We start from the raw sequence: 26,062 nt of genomic DNA on the forward strand, positions 1-26,062 counted from the left end.
CTCCTGTATATCTGTCATGCTACTGTACAACACCTCCTGTATATCTGTCATGTTACTGTATTACACCTCCTGTATATCTGTCATGTTACTGTATTACACCTCCTGTATATCTGTCATGTTACTGTATTACACCTCCCGTATATCTGTCATGTTACTGTATTACACCGCCTGTATATCTGTCATGTTACTGTATTACACCTCCTGTATATCTGTCATGTTACTGTATTACACCTCCTGTATATCTGTCATGTTACTGTATCACACCTCCTGTATATCTGTCATGTTACTGTATGACACCTGTATAGCTGTCATGTTACTGTAATACACCTCCTGTATAGCTGTCATGTTACTATATTACACCTCCTGTATACCTGTCATGTTACTGTATTATACCTCCTGTATATCTGTCATGTTACTGTATTACACCTCCTGTATATCTGTCATGTTACTGTATTACACCTACTGTATATCTGTCATGTTACTGTATTATACCTCCTGAATATCTGTCATGTTACTGTATTACACCTCCTGTATATCTGTCATGTTACTGTATTACACCTCCTGTCTATCTGTCATGTTAGTGTTTTACCTCCTGTATGTCTGTCATGTTACTGAACAACACCTCCTGTATATCTGTCATGTTACCATATTGTACCTCCTGTGTATCTGTCATGTTACTGTATTACACCTCCTGTATATCTGTCATGTTACTGTATATCTGTCATGTTACTGTACAACACCTCCTGTATATCTGTCATATTACTGTATTACACCTCCTGTATATCTGTCATGTTACTGTATTATACCTCCTGTATATCTGTCATGTTACTGTTTTACACCTGTATATCTGTCATGTTACTGTACAACACCTCCTGTATATCTGTCATGTTACTGTATTACACCTCCTGTATAGCTGTCATGTTACTGTATTACACTTCCTGTATATCTGTCATGTTACTGTATTAAACCTCCTGTATATCTGTCATGTTACTGTATTACACCTCCTGTATATCTGTCATGTTACTGTATTACACCTCCTGTATATCTGTCATGTTACTGTATTACACCTCCTATATATCTGTCATGTTACTCTATTACACCTCCTGTATATCTGTCATGTTACTGTATTACACCTCCTGTATATCTGTCATATTACTGTATTACACCTCCTGTATATCTGTCATGTTACTGTATTATACCTCCTGTATATCTGTCATGTTACTGTTTTACACCTGTATATCTGTCATGTTACTGTACAACACCTCCTGTCTATCTGTCATGTTACCGTATTTTACCTCCTGTATATCTGTCATGTTACTGTACAACACCTCCTGTATATCTGTCATGCTACTGTACAACACCTCCTGTATATCTGTCATGTTACTGTATTACACCTCCTGTATATCTGTCATGTTACTGTATTACACCTCCTGTATATCTGTCATGTTACTGTATTACACCTCCCGTATATCTGTCATGTTACTGTATTACACCGCCTGTATATCTGTCATGTTACTGTATTACACCTCCTGTATATCTGTCATGTTACTGTATTACACCTCCTGTATATCTGTCATGTTACTGTATCACACCTCCTGTATATCTGTCATGTTACTGTATGACACCTGTATAGCTGTCATGTTACTGTAATACACCTCCTGTATAGCTGTCATGTTACTATATTACACCTCCTGTATACCTGTCATGTTACTGTATTATACCTCCTGTATATCTGTCATGTTACTGTATTACACCTCCTGTATATCTGTCATGTTACTGTATTACACCTACTGTATATCTGTCATGTTACTGTATTATACCTCCTGAATATCTGTCATGTTACTGTATTACACCTCCTGTATATCTGTCATGTTACTGTATTACACCTCCTGTCTATCTGTCATGTTAGTGTTTTACCTCCTGTATGTCTGTCATGTTACTGAACAACACCTCCTGTATATCTGTCATGTTACCATATTGTACCTCCTGTGTATCTGTCATGTTACTGTATTACACCTCCTGTATATCTGTCATGTTACTGTATATCTGTCATGTTACTGTACAACACCTCCTGTATATCTGTCATATTACTGTATTACACCTCCTGTATATCTGTCATGTTACTGTATTATACCTCCTGTATATCTGTCATGTTACTGTACAACACCTCCTGTATATCTGTCATGTTACTGTATTACACCTCCTGTATAGCTGTCATGTTACTGTATTACACTTCCTGTATATCTGTCATGTTACTGTATTAAACCTCCTGTATATCTGTCATGTTACTGTGTTACACCTCCTGTATATCTGTCATGTTACTGTATTACACCTCCTGTATATCTGTCATGTTACTGTATTACACCTGCTGTATATCTGTCATGTTACCGTATTACACGTCCTGTCTATCTGTCATGTTACCGTATTTTACCTCCTGTATATCTTTCATGTTACTGTACAACACCTCCTGTATATCTGTCATGTTACTGTAATACACCTCCTGTATATCTGTCATGTTACTGTATTACACCTCCTGTATATCTGTCATGTTACTGTATTACACCTCCTATATATCTGTCATGTTACTCTATTACACCTCCTGTATATCTGTCATGTTACTGTATTACACCTCCTGTATATCTGTCATGTTACTGTATTACACCTACTGTATATCTGTCATGTTACTGTATTATACCTCCTGAATATCTGTCATGTTACTGTATTACACCTCCTGTATATCTGTCATGTTACTGTATTACACCTCCTGTCTATCTGTCATGTTAGTGTTTTACCTCCTGTATGTCTGTCATGTTACTGAACAACACCTCCTGTATCTCTGTCATGTTACTGTATTACACCTCCTGTATATCTGTCATGTTACTGTATTACACCTCCTGTATTTCTGTCATGTTACTGTATTACACCTCCTGTATATCTGTCATGTTACCATATTTTACCTCCTGTGTATCTGTCATGTTACTGTATTACACCTCCTGTATATCTGTCATGTTACTGTATATCTGTCATGTTACTGTACAACACCTCCTGTATATCTGTCATATTACTGTATTACACCTCCTGTATATCTGTCATGTTACTGTACAACACCTCCTGTATATCTGTCATGTTACTGTATTACACCTCCTGTATATCTGTCATGTTACTGTACTACACCTCCTGTATATCTGTCATGTTACTGTATGACACCTCCTGTATAGCTGTCATGTTACTGTATTACACCTCCTGTATATCTGTCATGTTACTGTATTTAACCTCCTGTATATCTGTCATGTTACTGTATTACACCTCCTGTATATCTGTCATGTTACTGTATTACACCTCCTGTATATCTGTCATGTTACTGTATTACACCTGCTGTATATCTGTCATGTTACCGTATTACACGTCCTGTCTATCTGTCATGTTACCGTATTATACCTCCTGTATATCTGTCATGTTACTGTACAACACCTCCTGTATATCTGTCATGTTACTGTACAACACCTCCTGTATATCTGTCATGTTACTGTCTATCTGTCATGTTACCTGTACAACACCTCCTGTGTATCTGTCATGTTACTGTATTACACCTCCTGTATATCTGTCATGTTACTGTATTAAACCTCCTGTAAATCTGTCATGTTACTGTGTTACACCTCCTGTATATCTGTCATGTTACTGTATTATACCTCCTGTATATCTGTCATGTTACTGTTTTACACCCCTGTATATCTGTCATGTTACTGTACAACACCTCCTGTCTATCTGTCATGTTACCGTATTTTACCTCCTGTATATCTGTCATGTTACTGTACAACACCTCCTGTATATCTGTCATGCTACTGTACAACACCTCCTGTATATCTGTCATGTTACTGTATTACACCTCCTGTATATCTGTCATGTTACTGTATATCTGTCATGTTACTGTATTACACCTCCCGTATATCTGTCATGTTACTGTATTACACCGCCTGTATATCTGTCATGTTACTGTATTACACCTCCTGTATATCTGTCATGTTACTGTATTACACCTCCTGTATATCTGTCATGTTACTGTATCACACCTCCTGTATATCTGTCATGTTACTGTATGACACCTGTATAGCTGTCATGTTACTGTAATACACCTCCTGTATAGCTGTCATGTTACTATATTACACCTCCTGTATACCTGTCATGTTACTGTATTATACCTCCTGTATATCTGTCATGTTACTGTATTACACCTCCTGTATATCTGTCATGTTACTGTATTACACCTACTGTATATCTGTCATGTTACTGTATTATACCTCCTGAATATCTGTCATGTTACTGTATTACACCTCCTGTATATCTGTCATGTTACTGTATTACACCTCCTGTCTATCTGTCATGTTAGTGTTTTACCTCCTGTATGTCTGTCATGTTACTGAACAACACCTCCTGTATATCTGTCATGTTACCATATTGTACCTCCTGTGTATCTGTCATGTTACTGTATTACACCTCCTGTATATCTGTCATGTTACTGTATATCTGTCATGTTACTGTACAACACCTCCTGTATATCTGTCATATTACTGTATTACACCTCCTGTATATCTGTCATGTTACTGTATTATACCTCCTGTATATCTGTCATGTTACTGTTTTACACCTGTATATCTGTCATGTTACTGTACAACACCTCCTGTATATCTGTCATGTTACTGTATTACACCTCCTGTATAGCTGTCATGTTACTGTATTACACTTCCTGTATATCTGTCATGTTACTGTATTAAACCTCCTGTATATCTGTCATGTTACTGTGTTACACCTCCTGTATATCTGTCATGTTACTGTATTACACCTCCTGTATATCTGTCATGTTACTGTATTACACCTGCTGTATATCTGTCATGTTACCGTATTACACGTCCTGTCTATCTGTCATGTTACCGTATTTTACCTCCTGTATATCTTTCATGTTACTGTACAACACCTCCTGTATATCTGTCATGTTACTGTATTACACCTCCTGTATATCTGTCATGTTACTGTATGACACCTGTATAGCTGTCATGTTACTGTAATACACCTCCTGTATACCTGTCATGTTACTATATTACACCTCCTGTATACCTGTCATGTTACTGTATTATACCTCCTGTATATCTGTCATGTTACTGTATTACACCTCCTGTATATCTGTCATGTTACTGTATTACACCTACTGTATATCTGTCATGTTACTGTATTATACCTCCTGAATATCTGTCATGTTACTGTATTACACCTCCTGTATATCTGTCATGTTACTGTATTACACCTCCTGTCTATCTGTCATGTTAGTGTTTTACCTCCTGTATGTCTGTCATGTTACTGAACAACACCTCCTGTATATCTGTCATGTTACCATATTGTACCTCCTGTGTATCTGTCATGTTACTGTATTACACCTCCTGTATATCTGTCATGTTACTGTATATCTGTCATGTTACTGTACAACACCTCCTGTATATCTGTCATATTACTGTATTACACCTCCTGTATATCTGTCATGTTACTGTATTATACCTCCTGTATATCTGTCATGTTACTGTTTTACACCTGTATATCTGTCATGTTACTGTACAACACCTCCTGTATATCTGTCATGTTACTGTATTACACCTCCTGTATAGCTGTCATGTTACTGTATTACACTTCCTGTATATCTGTCATGTTACTGTATTAAACCTCCTGTATATCTGTCATGTTACTGTGTTACACCTCCTGTATATCTGTCATGTTACTGTATTACACCTCCTGTATATCTGTCATGTTACTGTATTACACCTGCTGTATATCTGTCATGTTACCGTATTACACGTCCTGTCTATCTGTCATGTTACCGTATTTTACCTCCTGTATATCTTTCATGTTACTGTACAACACCTCCTGTATATCTGTCATGTTACTGTATTACACCTCCTGTATATCTGTCATGTTACTGTATTACACCTCCTGTATATCTGTCATGTTACTGTATTACACCTCCTATATATCTGTCATGTTACTCTATTACACCTCCTGTATATCTGTCATGTTACTGTATTACACCTCCTGTATATCTGTCCTGTTACTGTTGTTATCAGACCTCCTGTATATCTGTCCTGTTACTGTTGTTATCAGACCTCCTGTATATCTGTCCTGTTACTGTTGTTATCAGACCTCCTGTATACCTGTCATGTTACTGTATTACACCTCCTGTATATCTGTCATGTTACTGTATTACACCTCCTGTATATCTGTCATGTTACTGTATTACACCTCCTGTATATCTGTCATGTTACTGTATTAAACCTCCTGTATATCTGTCATGTTACTGTGTTACACCTCCTGTATATCTGTCATGTTACTGTATTACACCTCCTGTATATCTGTCATGTTACTGTATTACACCTGCTGTATATCTGTCATGTTACCGTATTACACGTCCTGTCTATCTGTCATGTTACCGTATTTTACCTCCTGTATATCTGTCATGTTACTGTACAACACCTCCTGTATATCTGTCATGTTACTGTATTACACCTCCTGTATATCTGTCATGTTACTGTATTACACCTCCTGTATATCTGTCATGTTACTGTATTACACCTCCTATATATCTGTCATGTTACTCTATTACACCTCCTGTATATCTGTCATGTTACTGTATTACACCTCCTGTATATCTGTCATGTTACTGTATTACACCTACTGTATATCTGTCATGTTACTGTATTATACCTCCTGAATATCTGTCATGTTACTGTATTACACCTCCTGTATATCTGTCATGTTACTGTATTACACCTCCTGTCTATCTGTCATGTTAGTGTTTTACCTCCTGTATGTCTGTCATGTTACTGAACAACACCTCCTGTATCTCTGTCATGTTACTGTATTACACCTCCTGTATATCTGTCATGTTACTGTATTACACCTCCTGTATTTCTGTCATGTTACTGTATTACACCTCCTGTATATCTGTCATGTTACCATATTTTACCTCCTGTGTATCTGTCATGTTACTGTATTACACCTCCTGTATATCTGTCATGTTACTGTATATCTGTCATGTTACTGTACAACACCTCCTGTATATCTGTCATATTACTGTATTACACCTCCTGTATATCTGTCATGTTACTGTATTATACCTCCTGTATATCTGTCATGTTACTGTTTTACACCTGTATATCTGTCATGTTACTGTACAACACCTCCTGTATATCTGTCATGTTACTGTATACACCTCCTGTATAGCTGTCATGTTACTGTATTACACTTCCTGTATATCTGTCATGTTACTGTATTTAACCTCCTGTATATCTGTCATGTTACTGTGTTACACCTCCTGTATATCTGTCATGTTACTGTATTACACCTCCTGTATATCTGTCATGTTACTGTATTACACCTGCTGTATATCTGTCATGTTACCGTATTACACGTCCTGTCTATCTGTCATGTTACCGTATTTTACCTCCTGTATATCTGTCATGTTACTGTACAACACCTCCTGTATATCTGTCATGTTACTGTACAACACCTCCTGTATATCTGTCATGTTACTGTATATCTGTCATGTTACCTGTACAACACCTCCTGTATATCTGTCATGTTACTGTATTACACTTCCTGTATATCTGTCATGTTACTGTATTAAACCTCCTGTAAATCTGTCATGTTACTGTGTTACACCTCCTGTATATCTGTCATGTTACTGTATTACACCTCCTGTATATCTGTCATGTTACTGTATTACACCTCCTGTATATCTGTCATGTTACTGTATTACACCTGCTGTATATCTGTCATGTTACCGTATTACACCTCCTGTCTATCTGTCATGTTACCGTATTTTACCTCCTGTATATCTGTCATGTTACTGTATTAAACCTGCTGTATATCTGTCATGTTACTGTATTACACCTCCTGTATATCTGTCATGTTACTGTATATCTGTCATGTTACTGTATTACACCTCCTGTATATATATATCTTGTTACTGTATTATACCTCCTGTATATCTGTCATGTTACTGTATTAAACCTCCTGTATATCTGTCATGTTACTGTACAACACCTCCTGTATATCTGTCATGTTACTGTATTACACCTCCTGTATATCTGTAATGTTACTGCATTACACCTCCTGTATATCTGTCATGTTACTGTATGACACCTGTATAGCTGTCATGTTACTGTAATACACCTCCTGTATATCTGTCATGTTACTGTATTATACCTCCTGAATATCTGACATGTTACTGTATTACACCTCCTGTATATCTGTCATGTTACTGTATTACACCTCCTGTCTATCTGTCATGTTAGTGTTTTACCTCCTGTATGTCTGTCATGTTACTGAACAACACCTCCTGTATCTCTGTCATGTTACTGTATTACACCTCCTGTATATCTGTCATGTTACTGTATTACACCTCCTGTATTTCTGTCATGTTACTGTATTACACCTCCTGTATATCTGTCATGTTACCATATTTTACCTCCTGTGTATCTGTCATGTTACTGTATTACACCTCCTGTATATCTGTCATGTTACTGTATATCTGTCATGTTACTGTACAACACCTCCTGTATATCTGTCATATTACTGTATTACACCTCCTGTATATCTGTCATGTTACTGTATTATACCTCCTGTATATCTGTCATGTTACTGTTTTACACCTGTATATCTGTCATGTTACTGTACAACACCTCCTGTCTATCTGTCATGTTACCGTATTTTACCTCCTGTATATCTGTCATGTTACTGTACAACACCTCCTGTATATCTGTCATGCTACTGTACAACACCTCCTGTATATCTGTCATGTTACTGTATTACACCTCCTGTATATCTGTCATGTTACTGTATTACACCTCCTGTATATCTGTCATGTTACTGTATTACACCTCCCGTATATCTGTCATGTTACTGTATTACACCGCCTGTATATCTGTCATGTTACTGTATTACACCTCCTGTATATCTGTCATGTTACTGTATTACACCTCCTGTATATCTGTCATGTTACTGTATCACACCTCCTGTATATCTGTCATGTTACTGTATGACACCTGTATAGCTGTCATGTTACTGTAATACACCTCCTGTATACCTGTCATGTTACTATATTACACCTCCTGTATACCTGTCATGTTACTGTATTATACCTCCTGTATATCTGTCATGTTACTGTATTACACCTCCTGTATATCTGTCATGTTACTGTATTACACCTACTGTATATCTGTCATGTTACTGTATTATACCTCCTGAATATCTGTCATGTTACTGTATTACACCTCCTGTATATCTGTCATGTTACTGTATTACACCTCCTGTCTATCTGTCATGTTAGTGTTTTACCTCCTGTATGTCTGTCATGTTACTGAACAACACCTCCTGTATATCTGTCATGTTACCATATTGTACCTCCTGTGTATCTGTCATGTTACTGTATTACACCTCCTGTATATCTGTCATGTTACTGTATATCTGTCATGTTACTGTACAACACCTCCTGTATATCTGTCATATTACTGTATTACACCTCCTGTATATCTGTCATGTTACTGTATTATACCTCCTGTATATCTGTCATGTTACTGTTTTACACCTGTATATCTGTCATGTTACTGTACAACACCTCCTGTATATCTGTCATGTTACTGTATTACACCTCCTGTATAGCTGTCATGTTACTGTATTACACTTCCTGTATATCTGTCATGTTACTGTATTAAACCTCCTGTATATCTGTCATGTTACTGTGTTACACCTCCTGTATATCTGTCATGTTACTGTATTACACCTCCTGTATATCTGTCATGTTACTGTATTACACCTGCTGTATATCTGTCATGTTACCGTATTACACGTCCTGTCTATCTGTCATGTTACCGTATTTTACCTCCTGTATATCTTTCATGTTACTGTACAACACCTCCTGTATATCTGTCATGTTACTGTATTACACCTCCTGTATATCTGTCATGTTACTGTATTACACCTCCTGTATATCTGTCATGTTACTGTATTACACCTCCTATATATCTGTCATGTTACTCTATTACACCTCCTGTATATCTGTCATGTTACTGTATTACACCTCCTGTATATCTGTCCTGTTACTGTTGTTATCAGACCTCCTGTATATCTGTCCTGTTACTGTTGTTATCAGACCTCCTGTATATCTGTCCTGTTACTGTTGTTATCAGACCTCCTGTATACCTGTCATGTTACTGTATTACACCTCCTGTATATCTGTCATGTTACTGTATTACACCTCCTGTATATCTGTCATGTTACTGTATTACACCTCCTGTATATCTGTCATGTTACTGTATTAAACCTCCTGTATATCTGTCATGTTACTGTGTTACACCTCCTGTATATCTGTCATGTTACTGTATTACACCTCCTGTATATCTGTCATGTTACTGTATTACACCTGCTGTATATCTGTCATGTTACCGTATTACACGTCCTGTCTATCTGTCATGTTACCGTATTTTACCTCCTGTATATCTGTCATGTTACTGTACAACACCTCCTGTATATCTGTCATGTTACTGTATTACACCTCCTGTATATCTGTCATGTTACTGTATTACACCTCCTGTATATCTGTCATGTTACTGTATTACACCTCCTATATATCTGTCATGTTACTCTATTACACCTCCTGTATATCTGTCATGTTACTGTATTACACCTCCTGTATATCTGTCCTGTTACTGTTGTTATCAGACCTCCTGTATATCTGTCCTGTTACTGTTGTTATCAGACCTCCTGTATATCTGTCCTGTTACTGTTGTTATCAGACCTCCTGTATACCTGTCATGTTACTGTATTACACCTCCTGTATATCTGTCATGTTACTGTATATCTGTCATGTTACTGTATTATACCTCCTGTATATCTGTCATGTTACTGTATTACACCTCCTGTATATCTGTCCAGTTACTGTTGTTATCAGACTTCCTGTACATCTGTCCTGTTACTGTTGTTATCAGACCTCCTGTATACCTGTCATGTTGCTGTATTACACCTCCTGTATATCTGTCATGTTACTGTATTACACCTTCTGTATATCTGTCATGTTACTGTATTACACCTCCTGTATATCTATCATGTTACTGTATTACACCTCCTGTATATCTGTCCTGTTACTGTTGTTATCAGACCTCCTGTATATCTGTCCTGTTACTGTTGTTATCAGACCTCCTGTATACCTGTCATGTTACTGTAATACACCTCCTGTATATCTGTCATGTTACTGTATATCTGTCATGTTACTGTATTAAACCTCCTGTATATCTGTCATGTTACTGTTGTTATCAGACCTCCTGTATATCTGTCATGTTACTGTATTACACCTCCTGTATATCTGTCATGTTACTGTTGTTATCAGACCTGCTGTATACAGAGCATTCGGAAAGTATTCAGACCTCTTCCACATGTTGTTACGTTACAGCCTCACCGTAAAATGGATGAAATTGTTTATTTTCTTCTCATCAATCTACACACAATACCCCAAAATGACAAAGCAAAAACAGGTTTTTCAAATGATTAACTGAAATTTCACATTTACATAAGTATTCAGACCCTTTACTCAGTACTTTGTTGAAGCACCTTTTGTAGCAATTACAGCCTCGAGTCTTCTTGGGTATGACGCTACAAGCTTGGCAGACCTGTATTTGGGGAGTTTCTCCCATTCTTCTCTGTAGATCCTCTCAAGCTCTGTCAGGTTGGATGGGGAGCATCACTGCACAGCTATTTTCAGGTCTCTCCAGAGATGTTAGATCGGGTTCAAGTCCAGGCTCTGGCTGGGCCACTCAATTACATTCAGAGACTTGTCACGAAGCCACTCCTGCGTTGTCTTGGCTGTGTGCTTAGGGTCATTGTCCTGTTGGAAGGTGAACCCTCACCCCAGTCTGAGGTCCTGAGAGCTCTGGAGCAGGTTTTCATCAAGGATCTCTCTGTACTTTGCGCCGTTCATCTTTCCCTCAATCTTGACTAATGTCTCAGTCCCTGCCGCTGAAAAACATCCCCACAGTATGATGTTGCCACCACCATGCTTCAACGTAGGGATGGTGCCAGGTTTCCTCCAGACGTGACGCTTTGCATTCAGGGCAAAGAGTTCAATCTTGGTTTCATCTGACCAGAGAATCTTGTTTCTCATGGTCTGAGACTCCTTTAGGTGCCTTTTGGCAAACTCCAAGCGGACTGTCATGTACCTTTTACTGAGGAGTGGCTTCCGTCTGGCTTCTCTACCATAAAGGCCTCATTGGTGGAGTGCTGCAGAGATGGTCCTTCTGGAAGGTTCTCCCATCTCCACAGAGGAACTCTGGAGCTCTGTCACCTCCCTGACAGAGGCCCTTCTCCCCCAATTGCTCAGTTTGGCCAGGTGGCCAGCTCTAGTCTTAGTGGTTCCTAACTTCTTCCATTTAAAACTGGAGGCCACTGTGTTCTTGGGGACCTTCAATGCTTCAGAAATGTTTTGGTACCCTTCCCCAGATCTGTGCCTCGACAAAATTCTCTACGGACAATTCCTTTGACCTCATGGCTTGGTTTTTGCTCTGACATGCACTGTCAACTGTGGGACCTTATATAGACAGGTGTGCACCTTCCAAATCATGTCCAATCAATTGAATTCACCACAGGTGGACTCCAATCAAGTTGTAGAAACATCTCAAGGATGATCAATGGAAACAGGATGCACCTGAGCTCAATTTAGAGTCTGATAGCAAAGGGTCTGAATACTTATGGAAATAAGGTATCTGTTTTTTATATACTGCTCAAAAAAATAAAGGGAACACTTAAACAACACATTCTAGATCTGAATGAAAGAAATAATCTTATTAAATACTTTTTTTCTTTACATAGTTGAATGTGCTGACAACAAAATCACACAATAATAATCAATGGAAATCCAATTTATCAACCCATGGAGGTCTGGATTTGGAGTCACACTCAAAATTAAAGTGGAAAACCACACTACAGGCTGATCCAACTTTGATGTAATGTCCTTAAAACAAGTCAAAATGAGGCTCAGTAGTGTGTGTGGCCTCCACGTGCCTGTATGACCTCCCTACAACGCCTGGGCATGTTCCTGATGAGGTGGCGGATGGTCTCCTGAGGGATCTCCTCCCAGACCTGGACTAAAGCATCCGCCAACTGCTGGACAGTCTGTGGTGCAACGTGGCGTTGGTGGATGGAGCGAGACATGATGTCCCAGATGTGCTCAATTGGATTTAGGTCTGGGGAACGGGCGGGCCAGTCTATAGCATCAATGCCTTCCTCTTGCAGGAACTGCTGACACACTCCAGCCACATGAGGTCTAGCAATGTCTTGCATTAGGAGGAACCCAGGGCCAACCGCACCAGCATATGGTCTCACAAGGGGTCTGAGGATCTCATCTCGGTACCTAATGGCAGTCAGGCTACCTCTGGCGAGCATATGGAGGGCTGTGCGGCCCCCCAAAGAAATGCCACCCCACACCATGACTGACCCACCGCCAAACCGGTCATGCTGGAGGATGTTGCAGGCAGCAGAACGTTCTCCACGGCGTCTCCAGACTCTGTCACGTCTGTCACATGCTCAGTGTGAACCTGCTTTCATCTGTGAAGAGCACAGAGCGCCAGTGGCGAATTTGCCAATCTTGGTGTTCTCTGGCAAATGCCAAACGTCCTGCACGGTGTTGGGCTGTAAGCACAACCCCCACCTGTGGACGTCGGGCCCTCATACCACCCTCATGGAGTCTGTTTCTGACCGTTTGAGCAGACACATGCACATTTGTGGCCTGCTGGAGGTCATTTTGCAGGGCTCTGGCAGTGCTTCTCCTGCTCCTCCTTGCACAAAGGCGGAGGTAGCAGTCCTGCTGCTGGGTTGTTGCCCTCCTACGGCCTCCTCCACGTCTCCTGATGTACTGGCCTGTCTCCTGGTAGCGCCTCCATGCTCTGGACACTACGCTGACAGACACAGCAAACCTTCTTGCCACAGCTCGCATTGATGTGCCATCCTGGATGAGCTGCACTACCTGAGCCACTTGTGTGGGTTGTAGACTCCGTCTCATGCTACCACTAGAGTGAAAGCACCGCCAGCATTCGAAAGTGACCAAAACATCAGCCAGGAAGCATAGGAACTGAGAAGTGGTCTGTGGTCCCCACCTGCAGAACCACTCCTTTATTGGGGGTGTCTTGCTAATTGCCTATAATTTCCACCTGTTGTCTATTCCATTTGCACAACAGCATGTGAAATGTATTGTCAATCAGTGTTGCTTCCTAAGTGGACAGTTTGATTTCACAGAAGTGTGATTGACTTGGAGTTACATTGTGTTGTTTAAGTGTTCCCTTTATTTTTTTGAGCAGTGTATTTTAATACATTTGATAAAATTTCTAAAAACCTGTTTTCGCGTTGTCATTATGGGGTAATGTGTGTAGATTGACAAGAATTAAAAAAAAATAAGGCTGTAACGTAACAAAATGTGAAAAAGTCAAGGGGTCTGAATACTTTCCGAATGCACTGTATCTGTCCTGTTACAGTTGTTATCAGACCTCCTGTATAACTGTCCTGTTGTTATCAGACCTCCTGTATAACTGTCCTGTTGTTATCAGACCTCCTGTATAACTGTCCTGTTGTTATCAGACCTCCTGTATACCTGTCCTTTTACTGTTATCAGACCTCCTGTATAACTGTCCTGTTGTTCCTGTTGTCAGACCTCCTGTATAACTGTCCTGTTACTGTTGTTATCAGACCTCCTGTATAACTGTCCTGTTGTTATCAGACCTCCTGTATAACTGTCCTGTTACTGTTATCAGACCTCCTGTATAACTATCCTGTTGTTCCTGTTGTCAGACCTCCTGTATAACTGTCCTGTTGTTATCAGACCTCCTGTATAACTGTCCTGTTACTGTTATCAGACCTCCTGTATAACTGTCCTGTTACTGTTATCAGACCTCCTGTATAACTGTCCTGTTGTTCCTGTTGTCAGACCTCCTGTATAACTGTCCTGTTGTTATCAGACCTCCTGTATACCTGTCCTGTTGTCAGACCTCCTGTATACCTGTCCTGTTGTCAGACCTCCTCTATACCTGTCCTGTTGTCAGACCTCCTGTATAACTGTCCTGTTGTTATCAGACCTCCTGTATACCTGTCCTGTTGTCAGACCTCCTGTATAACTGTCCTGTTGTTATCAGACCTCCTGTATACCTGTCCTGTTGTCAGACCTCCTGTATAACTGTCCTGTTGTTGTCAGACCCCCTGTATACCTGTCCTGTTGCCAGACCTCCTGTATAACTGTCCTGTTGTTGTCAGACCTCCTGTATACCTGTCCTGTTGTCAGACCTCCTGTATAACTGTCCTGTTGTCAGACCTCCTGTATAACTGTCCTGTTGTTGTCAGACCTCCTGTATACCTGTCCTGTTGTCAGACCTCCTGTATAACTGTCCTGTTACTGTTGTTGTCAGACCTGGGTTCAAATACTTTATGTACACTGAGCTTGCCTGGTGAAATGAATGGCTCAATCAAATGATTGAAGTATTATCAAACATTTAAAAAATCTATTTGAACTCAGACTTGGTTACCAAAATGTATTTGATGAGGTTCTATGTATCAGGTGAGGAGGCTTTCAGACATCAAAAGATCAACACAAAAAACTACTGGCATTGAAACATTAACATTGTTAATAAGTGTCCAAATATAGACTCAGGTGAGTCCATATGTCCTTCTCCCGCTTTCTCCTCTCTCACAGGAAATGGAAATAACCGCCAACGAGCTGAAGAATGTACTCAACAGGGTTGTCTCCAAATGTAAGTCTAAGCGTGTTTCTCATTATGCTCCACACGCTTATGCTCCGAGTACGTTCTCCCAGGAGGTTCCCTTGAGTACGTTCTCCCAGGAGGTTCTCTTGAGTACGTTCACCCAGGAGGTTCCCTTGAGTACGTTCTCCCAGGAGGTTCCCTTGAGTACGTTCTCCCAGGAGGTTCCCTTGAGTACGTTCTCCCAGGAGGTTCCCTTGGGTACGTTCTCCCAGGAGGTTCCCTTGAGTACGTTCTCCCAGGATGTTCCCTTGAGTACGTTCTCCCAGGAGGTTCCCTTGAGTACGTTCTCCGAGGAGGTTCCCTTGAGTACGTTCTCCCAGGAGGTTCTCTTGAGGAACGCTCTCCCAGGAGGTTCCCTTGAGTACGTTCTCCCAGGAGGTTCTCTTGAGGAACGCTCTCCCAGGAGGTTCCCTTGAATATGTTCTCTGAGGAGCTTTTCCGAGGAGGTTCTCGAGTACGTTCTTGTGAGGACGATAGTGTGGGCAACGCATAAAATGTCACATTTGAGAAGCACTCTGTGCTAACACTAATGCATTAACGTTATCTTTGATCAAAACAGACGAAACAAGATATACCTAAATCTTAAAGTTTTACTTCATAATTATCAGCAAGCTATATGTGAATCGTATTAATCTAGCGAGCCAGCTAATTTTACATGTAAAAAACGACCCAAAACTAATGTTATTATGCAAGGTAGATGGCCAACGTTAACTTAAGATTTTTTTGTGGGTAGCTACCTACCAATTCTTTGTCAGTTAGCCAGCGATCTACGACACTAAAGTTGGTATTGTAGGCAGGTATGTATTTATTTAACGTATTAAAGATAAACTATTGTTGTCAGGCAACTTATGAGATGTGAATGGACAACTTTTCATTCTTTAGTCAGAGTTAACTTTCTTTCGCTTCAGCTCACAAACCAGTCGGCAATAATTTTTTTTCAGGAAATGTTTCGTCGTTTTTTTTTTTTTTTTACGTGGTTGCATTACATTATGTCAACAATCTTGGGATTGTTTCAGTTGAAGATTGCGTCGATGTATGAAAACCAAGTACGCATCTGAGAAGGGGCCCTCCCGTGCTCCGTTTCGCATACTTTGAATTAGACTCGTTCTCCGACCTTTGTCCAATACACATGCATATTAAGAAACATCCTAAAACTACACCTTAGATCTTCTGCATTACATTTACATTTTAGTCATTTAGCAGACGCTCTTATCCAGAGCGACTTACAGTAGTGAATGCATACATTTCATTTCATGCATTTAAAAAAAATACAAATTGTACTGGCCCCCCATGGGAATCAAACCCACAACCCTGGCGTTGCAAACACCATGCTCTACCAACTGAGCCACAGGGAAGACTGCATCATTAGAGAAGGGCTTCAACAAGCGCCCCGTTTATGTTTACGTAGTCTGTCAATGACAGATTAGCCCCGCGCTGTCACCTGATTCAACTAACTTAGGGTTTGTTAGTGATTGGTTGATTACTTACAGTATCTCTCTCTCTCTCTTCCACAGATAAGGACCTGAACACAGAGGGTTTTAGCCTGGAGTGCTGCAGGAGCATGATTGCACTCATGGACGTATCCTCTGTATCTGTGTTGTCTGTAGATAGAGACCCTCCCAGGTTGTGTTGTCTGTAGATAGAGACCCTCCCAGGTCAGGTTGTGTTGTCTGTAGATAGAGACCCTCCCAGGTTGTGTTGTCTGTAGATAGAGACCCTCCCAGGCTGTGTTGTCTGTAGATAGAGACCCTCCCAGGTTGTGTTGTCTGTAGATAGAGACCCTCCCAGGTCAAGTTGTGTTGTCTGTAGATAGAGACCCTCCCAGGTCTGGCTGTGTTGTCTGTAGATAGAGACCCTCCCAGGTCAGGTTGTGTTGTCTGTAGATAGAGACCCTCCCAGGTCAGGTTGTGTTGTCTGTAGATAGAGACCCTCCCAGGTCTGGCTGTTGTCTGTAGATAGAGACCCTCCCAGGTCAGGTTGTATTGTCTGTAGATAGAGACCCTCCCAGGTCAGGTTGTGTTGTCTGTAGATAGAGACCCTCCCAGGTTGTGTTGTCTGTAGATAGAGACCCTCCCAGGTCAGGTTGTGTTGTCTGTAGATAGAGACCCTCCAAGGTCAGGCTGTGTTGTCTGTAGATAGAGACCCTCCCAGGTCAGGCTGGGTTGTCTGTAGATAGAGACCCTCCCAGGTCAGGTTGTGTTGTCTGTAGATAGAGACCCTCCCAGGTTGTGTTGTAGGTAGATAGAGAACCTCCCAGGTCAGGTTGTGTTGTCTGTAGATAGAGACCCTCCCAGGTTGTGTTGTCTGTAGATAGAGACCCTCCCAGGTCAGGTTGTGTTGTCTGTAGATAGAGACCCTCCCAGATTGTGTTGTCTGTAGATAGAGACCCTCCCAGGTCAGTCTGTGTTGTCTGTAGATAGAGACCCTCCCAGGTCAGGTTGTGTTGTCTGTAGACAGAGACCCTCCCAGGTTGTGTTGTCTGTAGATAGAGACCCTCCCAGATCAGGTTGTGTTGTCTGTAGATAGAGACCCTCCCAGGTTGTGTTGTCTGTAGATAGAGACCCTCCCAGGCTGTGTTGTCTGTAGATAGAGACCCTCCCAGGTTGTGTTGTCTGTAGATAGAGACCCTCCCAGGTCAAGATGTGTTGTCTGTAGATAGAGACCCTCCCAGGTCTGGCTGTGTTGTCTGTAGATAGAGACCCTCCCAGGTCAGGTTGTCTTGTCTGTAGATAGAGACCCTCCCAGGTCAGGTTGTGTTGTCTGTAGATAGAGACCCTCCCAGGTTGTGTTGTCTGTAGATAGAGACCCTCCCAGGTCAGGTTGTGTTGTCTGTAGATAGAGACCCTCCCAGGTCAGGCTGGGTTGTCTGTAGATAGAGACCCTCCCAGGTCAGGTTGTGTTGTCTGTAGATAGAGACCCTCCCAGGTTGTGTTGTAGGTAGATAGAGAACCTCCCAGGTCAGGTTGTGTTGTCTGTAGATAGAGACCCTCCCAGGTTGTGTTGTCTGTAGATAGAGACCCTCCCAGGTCAGGTTGTGTTGTCTGTAGATAGAGACCCTCCCAGATTGTGTTGTCTGTAGATAGAGACCCTCCCAGGTCAGTCTGTGTTGTCTGTAGATAGAGACCCTCCCAGGTCAGGTTGTGTTGTCTGTAGACAGAGACCCTCCCAGGTTGTGTTGTCTGTAGATAGAGACCCTCCCAGATCAGGTTGTGTTGTCTGTAGATAGAGACCCTCCCAGGTTGTGTTGTCTGTAGATAGAGACCCTCCCAGGCTGTGTTGTCTGTAGATAGAGACCCTCCCAGGTTGTGTTGTCTGTAGATAGAGACCCTCCCAGGTCAAGATGTGTTGTCTGTAGATAGAGACAATCCCAGGTCTGGCTGTGTTGTCTGTAGATAGAGACCCTCCCAGGTCAGGTTGTCTTGTCTGTAGATAGAGACCCTCCCAGGTCAGGTTGTGTTGTCTGTAGATAGAGACCCTCCCAGGTTGTGTTGTCTGTAGATAGAGACCCTCCCAGGTCAGGTTGTGTTGTCTGTAGACAGAGACCCTCCCAGGTTGTGTTGTCTGTAGATAGAGACCCTCCCAGATCAGGTTGTGTTGTCTGTAGATAGAGACCCTCCCAGGTTGTGTTGTCTGTAGATAGAGACCCTCCCAGGCTGTGTTGTCTGTAGATAGAGACCCTCCCAGGTTGTGTTGTCTGTAGATAGAGACCCTCCCAGGTCAAGTTGTGTTGTCTGTAGATAGAGACCCTCCCAGGTCTGGCTGTGTTGTCTGTAGATAGAGACCCTCCCAGGTCAGGTTGTGTTGTCTGTAGATAGAGACCCTCCCAGGTCTGGCTGTGTTGTCTGTAGATAGAGACCCTCCCAGGTCAGGTTGTATTGTCTGTAGATAGAGACCCTCCCAGGTCAGGTTGTGTTGTCTGTAGATAGAGACCCTCCCAGGTTGTGTTGTCTGTAGATAGAGACCCTCCAAGGTCAGGCTGTGTTGTCTGTAGATAGAGACCCTCCCAGGTCAGGCTGGGTTGTCTGTAGATAGAGACCCTCCCAGGTCAGGTTGTGTTGGCTGTAGATAGAGACCCTCCCAGGTTGTGTTGTAGGTAGATAGAGAACCTCCCAGGTCAGGTTGTGTTGTCTGTAGATAGAGACCCTCCCAGGTTGTGTTGTCTGTAGATAGAGACCCTCCCAGGTCAGGTTGTGTTGTCTGTAGATAGAGACCCTCCCAGATTGTGTTGTCTGTAGATAGAGACCCTCCCAGGTCAGTCTGTGTTGTCTGTAGATAGAGACCCTCCCAGGTCAGGTTGTGTTGTCTGTAGACAGAGACCCTCCCAGGTTGTGTTGTCTGTAGATAGAGACCCTCCCAGATCAAGTTGTGTTGTCTGTAGATAGAGACCCTCCCAGGTTGTGTTGTCTGTAGATAGAGACCCTCCCAGGCTGTGTTGTCTTTAGATAGAGAGCCTCCCAGGTTGTGTTGTCTGTAGATAGAGACCCTCCCACGTCAAGTTGTGTTGTCTGTAGATAGAGACCCTCCCAGGTCAGGTTGTGTCGTCTGTAGATAGAGACCCTCCAAAGGTTGTGTTGTCTGTAGATAGAGACCCTCCCAGGTTGTGTTGTCTGTAGATAGAAACCCTCCCAGGTTGTGTTGTCTGTAGATAGAGACCCTCCCAGGTCAGGTTGTGTTGTCTGTAGATAGAGACCCTCCCAGATTGTGTTGTCTGTAGATAGAGACCCTCCCAGGTCAGTCTGTGTTGTCTGTAGATAGAGACCCTCCCAGGTCAGGTTGTGTTGTCTGTAGACAGAGACCCTCCCAGGTTGTGTTGTCTGTAGATAGAGACCCTCCCAGATCAGGTTGTGTTGTCTGTAGATAGAGACCCTCCCAGGTCAGGTTGTGTTGTCTGTAGATAGAGACCCTCCCAGGCTGTGTTGTCTGTAGATACAGACCCTCCCAGGTTGTGTTGTCTGTAGATAGAGACCCTCCCAGGTCAGGTTGCGTTGTCTGTAGATAGAGACCCTCCCAGGTCAGGTTGTGTTGTCTGTAGATAGAGACCCTCCCAGGTCTGGCTGTGTTGTCTGTAGATAGAGACCCTCCCAGGTCAGGTTGTATTGTCTGTAGATAGAGACCCTCCCAGGTCAGGTTGTGTTGTCTGTAGATAGAGACCCTCCCAGGTTGTGTTGTCTGTAGACAGAGATCCTCCCAGGTCAGGTTGTGTTGTCTGTAGATAGAGACCCTCCCAGGTCAGGCTGGGTTGTCTGTAGATAGAGACCCTCCCAGGTCAGGTTGTGTTGTCTGTAGATAGAGACCCTCCCAGGTTGTGTTGTAGGTAGATAGAGAACCTCCCAGGTCAGGTTGTGTTGTCTGTAGATAGAGACCCTCCCAGGTCTGGCTGTGTTGTCTGTAGATAGAGACCCTCCCAGGTCTGGCTGTGTTGTCTGTAGATAGAGACCCTCCCAGGTCAGGTTGTATTGTCTGTAGATAGAGACCCTCCCAGGTCAGGTTGTGTTGTCTGTAGATAGAGACCCTCCCAGGTTGTGTTGTCTGTAGATAGAGACCCTCCCAGGTCAGGTTGTGTTGTCTGTAGACAGAGACCCTCCCAGGTTGTGTTGTCTGTAGATAGAGACCCTCCCAGATCAGGTTGTGTTGTCTGTAGATAGAGACCCTCCCAGGTTGTGTTGTCTGTAGATAGAGACCCTCCCAGGCTGTGTTGTCTGTAGATAGAGACCCTCCCAGGTTGTGTTGTCTGTAGATAGAGACCCTCCCAGGTCAAGTTGTGTTGTCTGTAGATAGAGACCCTCCCAGGTCTGGCTGTGTTGTCTGTAGATAGAGACCCTCCCAGGTCAGGTTGTGTTGTCTGTAGATAGAGACCCTCCCAGGTCTGGCTGTGTTGTCTGTAGATAGAGACCCTCCCAGGTCAGGTTGTATTGTCTGTAGATAGAGACCCTCCCAGGTCAGGTTGTGTTGTCTGTAGATAGAGACCCTCCCAGGTCAGTCTGTGTTGTCTGTAGATAGAGACCCTCCCAGGTCAGGTTGTGTTGTCTGTAGACAGAGACCCTCCCAGGTTGTGTTGTCTGTAGATAGAGACCCTCCCAGATCAGGTTGTGTTGTCTGTAGATAGAGACCCTCCAAGGTTGTGTTGTCTGTAGATAGAGACCCTCCCAGGCTGTGTTGTCTGTAGATAGAGACCCTCCCAGGTTGTGTTGTCTGTAGATAGAGACCCTCCCAGGTCAAGATGTGTTGTCTGTAGATAGAGACAATCCCAGGTCTGGCTGTGTTATCTGTAGATAGAGACCCTCCCAGGTCAGGTTGTCTTGTCTGTAGATAGAGACCCTCCCAGGTCAGGTTGTGTTGTCTGTAGATAGAGACCATCCCAGGTTGTGTTGTCTGTAGATAGAGACCCTCCCAGGTCAGGTTGTGTTGTCTGTAGACAGAGACCCTCCCAGGTTGTGTTGTCTGTAGATAGAGACCCTCCCAGATCAGGTTGTGTTGTCTGTAGATAGAGACCCTCCCAGGTTGTGTTGTCTGTAGATAGAGACCCTCCCAGGCTGTGTTGTCTGTAGATAGAGACCCTCCCAGGTTGTGTTGTCTGTAGATAGAGACCCTCCCAGGTCAAGTTGTGTTGTCTGTAGATAGAGACCCTCCCAGGTCTGGCTGTGTTGTCTGTAGATAGAGACCCTCCCAGGTCAGGTTGTGTTGTCTGTAGATAGAGACCCTCCCAGGTCTGGCTGTGTTGTCTGTAGATAGAGACCCTCCCAGGTCAGGTTGTATTGTCTGTAGATAGAGACCCTCCCAGGTCAGGTTGTGTTGTCTGTAGATAGAGACCCTCCCAGGTTGTGTTGTCTGTAGATAGAGACCCTCCAAGGTCAGGCTGTGTTGTCTGTAGATAGAGACCCTCCCAGGTCAGGCTGGGTTGTCTGTAGATAGAGACCCTCCCAGGTCAGGTTGTGTTGGCTGTAGATAGAGACCCTCCCAGGTTGTGTTGTAGGTAGATAGAGAACCTCCCAGGTCAGGTTGTGTTGTCTGTAGATAGAGACCCTCCCAGGTTGTGTTGTCTGTAGATAGAGACCCTCCCAGGTCAGGTTGTGTTGTCTGTAGATAGAGACCCTCCCAGATTGTGTTGTCTGTAGATAGAGACCCTCCCAGGTCAGTCTGTGTTGTCTGTAGATAGAGACCCTCCCAGGTCAGGTTGTGTTGTCTGTAGACAGAGACCCTCCCAGGTTGTGTTGTCTGTAGATAGAGACCCTCCCAGATCAAGTTGTGTTGTCTGTAGATAGAGACCCTCCCAGGTTGTGTTGTCTGTAGATAGAGACCCTCCCAGGCTGTGTTGTCTTTAGATAGAGAGCCTCCCAGGTTGTGTTGTCTGTAGATAGAGACCCTCCCACGTCAAGTTGTGTTGTCTGTAGATAGAGACCCTCCCAGGTCAGGTTGTGTCGTCTGTAGATAGAGAACCTCCAAAGGTTGTGTTGTCTGTAGATAGAGACCCTCCCAGGTTGTGTTGTCTGTAGATAGAGACCCTCCCAGGTTGTGTTGTCTGTAGATAGAGACCCTCCCAGGTCAGGTTGTGTTGTCTGTAGATAGAGACCCTCCCAGATTGTGTTGTCTGTAGATAGAGACCCTCCCAGGTCAGTCTGTGTTGTCTGTAGATAGAGACCCTCCCAGGTCAGGTTGTGTTGTCTGTAGACAGAGACCCTCCCAGGTTGTGTTGTCTGTAGATAGAGACCCTCCCAGATCAGGTTGTGTTGTCTGTAGATAGAGACCCTCCCAGGTTGTGTTGTCTGTAGATAGAGACCCTCCCAGGCTGTGTTGTCTGTAGATACAGACCCTCCCAGGTTGTGTTGTCTGTAGATAGAGACCCTCCCAGGTCAGGTTGCGTTGTCTGTAGATAGAGACCCTCCCAGGTCAGGTTGTGTTGTCTGTAGATAGAGACCCTCCCAGGTCTGGCTGTGTTGTCTGTAGATAGGGACCCTCCCAGGTCAGGTTGTATTGTCTGTAGATAGAGACCCTCCCAGGTCAGGTTGTGTTGTCTGTAGATAGAGACCCTCCCAGGTTGTGTTGTCTGTAGACAGAGATCCTCCCAGGTGAGGTTGTGTTGTCTGTAGATAGAGACCCTCCAAGGTCAGGCTGTGTTGTCTGTAGATATAGACCCTCCCAGGTCAGGCTGGGTTGTCTGTAGATAGAGACCCTCCCAGGTCAGGTTGTGTTGTCTGTAGATAGAGACCCTCCCAGGTTGTGTTGTAGGTAGATAGAGAACCTCCCAGGTCAGGTTGTGTTGTCTGTAGATAGAGACCCTCCCAGGTCTGGCTGTGTTGTCTGTAGATAGAGACCCTCCCAGGTCTGGCTGTGTTGTCTGTATATAGAGACCCTCCCAGGTCAGGTTGTATTGTCTGTAGATAGAGACCCTCCCAGGTCAGGTTGTGTTGTCTGTAGATAGAGACCCTCCCAGGTTGTGTTGTCTGTAGATAGAGACCCTCCCAGGTCAGGTTGTGTTGTCTGTAGACAGAGACCCTCCCAGGTTGTGTTGTCTGTAGATAGAGACCCTCCCAGATCAGGTTGTGTTGTCTGTAGATAGAGACCCTCCCAGGTTGTGTTGTCTGTAGATAGAGACCCTCCCAGGCTGTGTTGTCTGTAGATAGAGACCCTCCCAGGTTGTGTTGTCTGTAGATAGAGACCCTCCCAGGTCAAGTTGTGTTGTCTGTAGATAGAGACCCTCCCAGGTCTGGCTGTGTTGTCTGTAGATAGAGACCCTCCCAGGTCAGGTTGTGTTGTCTGTAGATAGAGACCCTCCCAGGTCTGGCTGTGTTGTCTGTAGATAGAGACCCTCCCAGGTCAGGTTGTATTGTCTGTAGATAGAGACCCTCCCAGGTCAGGTTGTGTTGTCTGTAGATAGAGACCCTCCCAGGTTGTGTTGTCTGTAGACAGAGATCCTTCCAGGTCAGGTTGTGTTGTCTGTAGATAGAGACCCTCCCAGGTTGTGTTGTCTGTAGATAGAGACCCTCCCAGGTCTGGCTGTGTTGTCTGTAGATAGAGACCCTCCCAGGTCAGGTTGTGTTGTCTGTAGATAGAGAGCCTCCCAGGTCTGGCTGTGTTGTCTGTAGATAGAGACCCTCCCAGGTCAGGTTGTATTGTCTGTAGATAGAGACCCTCCCAGGTCAGGTTGTGTTGTCTGTAGATAGAGACCCTCCCAGGTTGTGTTGTCTGTAGATAGAGACCCTCCAAGGTCAGGCTGTGTTGTCTGTAGATAGAGACCCTCCCAGGTCAGGCTGGGTTGTCTGTAGATAGAGACCCTCCCAGGTCAGGTTGTGTTGTCTGTAGATAGAGACCCTCCCAGGTCAGGTTGTGTTGTCTGTAGACAGAGACCCTCCCAGGTTGTGTTGTCTGTAGATAGAGACCCTCCCAGATCAGGTTGTGTTGTCTGTAGATAGAGACCCTCCCAGGTTGTGTTGTCTGTAGATAGAGACCCTCCCAGGCTGTGTTGTCTGTAGATACAGACCCTCCCAGGTTGTGTTGTCTGTAGATAGAGACCCTCCCAGGTCAGGTTGCGTTGTCTGTAGATAGAGACCCTCCCAGGTCAGGTTGTGTTGTCTGTAGATAGAGACCCTCCCAGGTCTGGCTGTGTTGTCTGTAGATAGGGACCCTCCCAGGTCAGGTTGTATTGTCTGTAGATAGAGACCCTCCCAGGTCAGGTTGTGTTGTCTGTAGATAGAGACCCTCCCAGGTTGTGTTGTCTGTAGACAGAGATCCTCCCAGGTCAGGTTGTGTTGTCTGTAGATAGAGACCCTCCAAGGTCAGGCTGTGTTGTCTGTAGATATAGACCCTCCCAGGTCAGGCTGGGTTGTCTGTAGATAGAGACCCTCCCAGGTCAGGTTGTGTTGTCTGTAGATAGAGACCCTCCCAGGTTGTGTTGTAGGTAGATAAAGAACCTCCCAGGTCAGGTTGTGTTGTCTGTAGATAGAGACCCTCCCAGGTCTGGCTGTGTTGTCTGTAGATAGAGACCCTCCCAGGTCTGGCTGTGTTGTCTGTAGATAGAGACCCTCCCAGGTCAGGTTGTATTGTCTGTAGATAGAGACCCTCCCAGGTCAGGTTGTGTTGTCTGTAGATAGAGACCCTCCCAGGTTGTGTTGTCTGTAGATAGAGACCCTCCCAGGTCAGGTTGTGTTGTCTGTAGACAGAGACCCTCCCAGGTTGTGTTGTCTGTAGATAGAGACCCTCCCAGATCAGGTTGTGTTGTCTGTAGATAG

At 43.5% G+C, this 26,062-nt stretch overlaps 1 protein-coding gene across 1 annotated transcript in view; it reads left to right on the forward strand.

Annotated features, from left to right (window-relative positions):
• capn3a (calpain 3a, (p94)) overlaps nt 1–26,062 on the forward strand; it is a 400,518-nt gene that overhangs the window by 110,699 nt on the left and 263,757 nt on the right. Inside the window, exons 15-16 of the mRNA XM_045723775.2 lie at nt 15,767–15,824; nt 17,351–17,415. Coding sequence (XP_045579731.1) covers nt 15,767–15,824; nt 17,351–17,415 — 123 coding nt within the window. The remainder of the gene's footprint in view (nt 1–15,766; nt 15,825–17,350; nt 17,416–26,062) is intronic.

This window comes from Salmo salar, chromosome 09, assembly GCF_965601325.2.
Source record: "Salmo salar chromosome 09, fSalSal1, whole genome shotgun sequence".
In the NCBI taxonomy this organism is placed as follows: domain Eukaryota; kingdom Metazoa; phylum Chordata; class Actinopteri; order Salmoniformes; family Salmonidae; genus Salmo; species Salmo salar.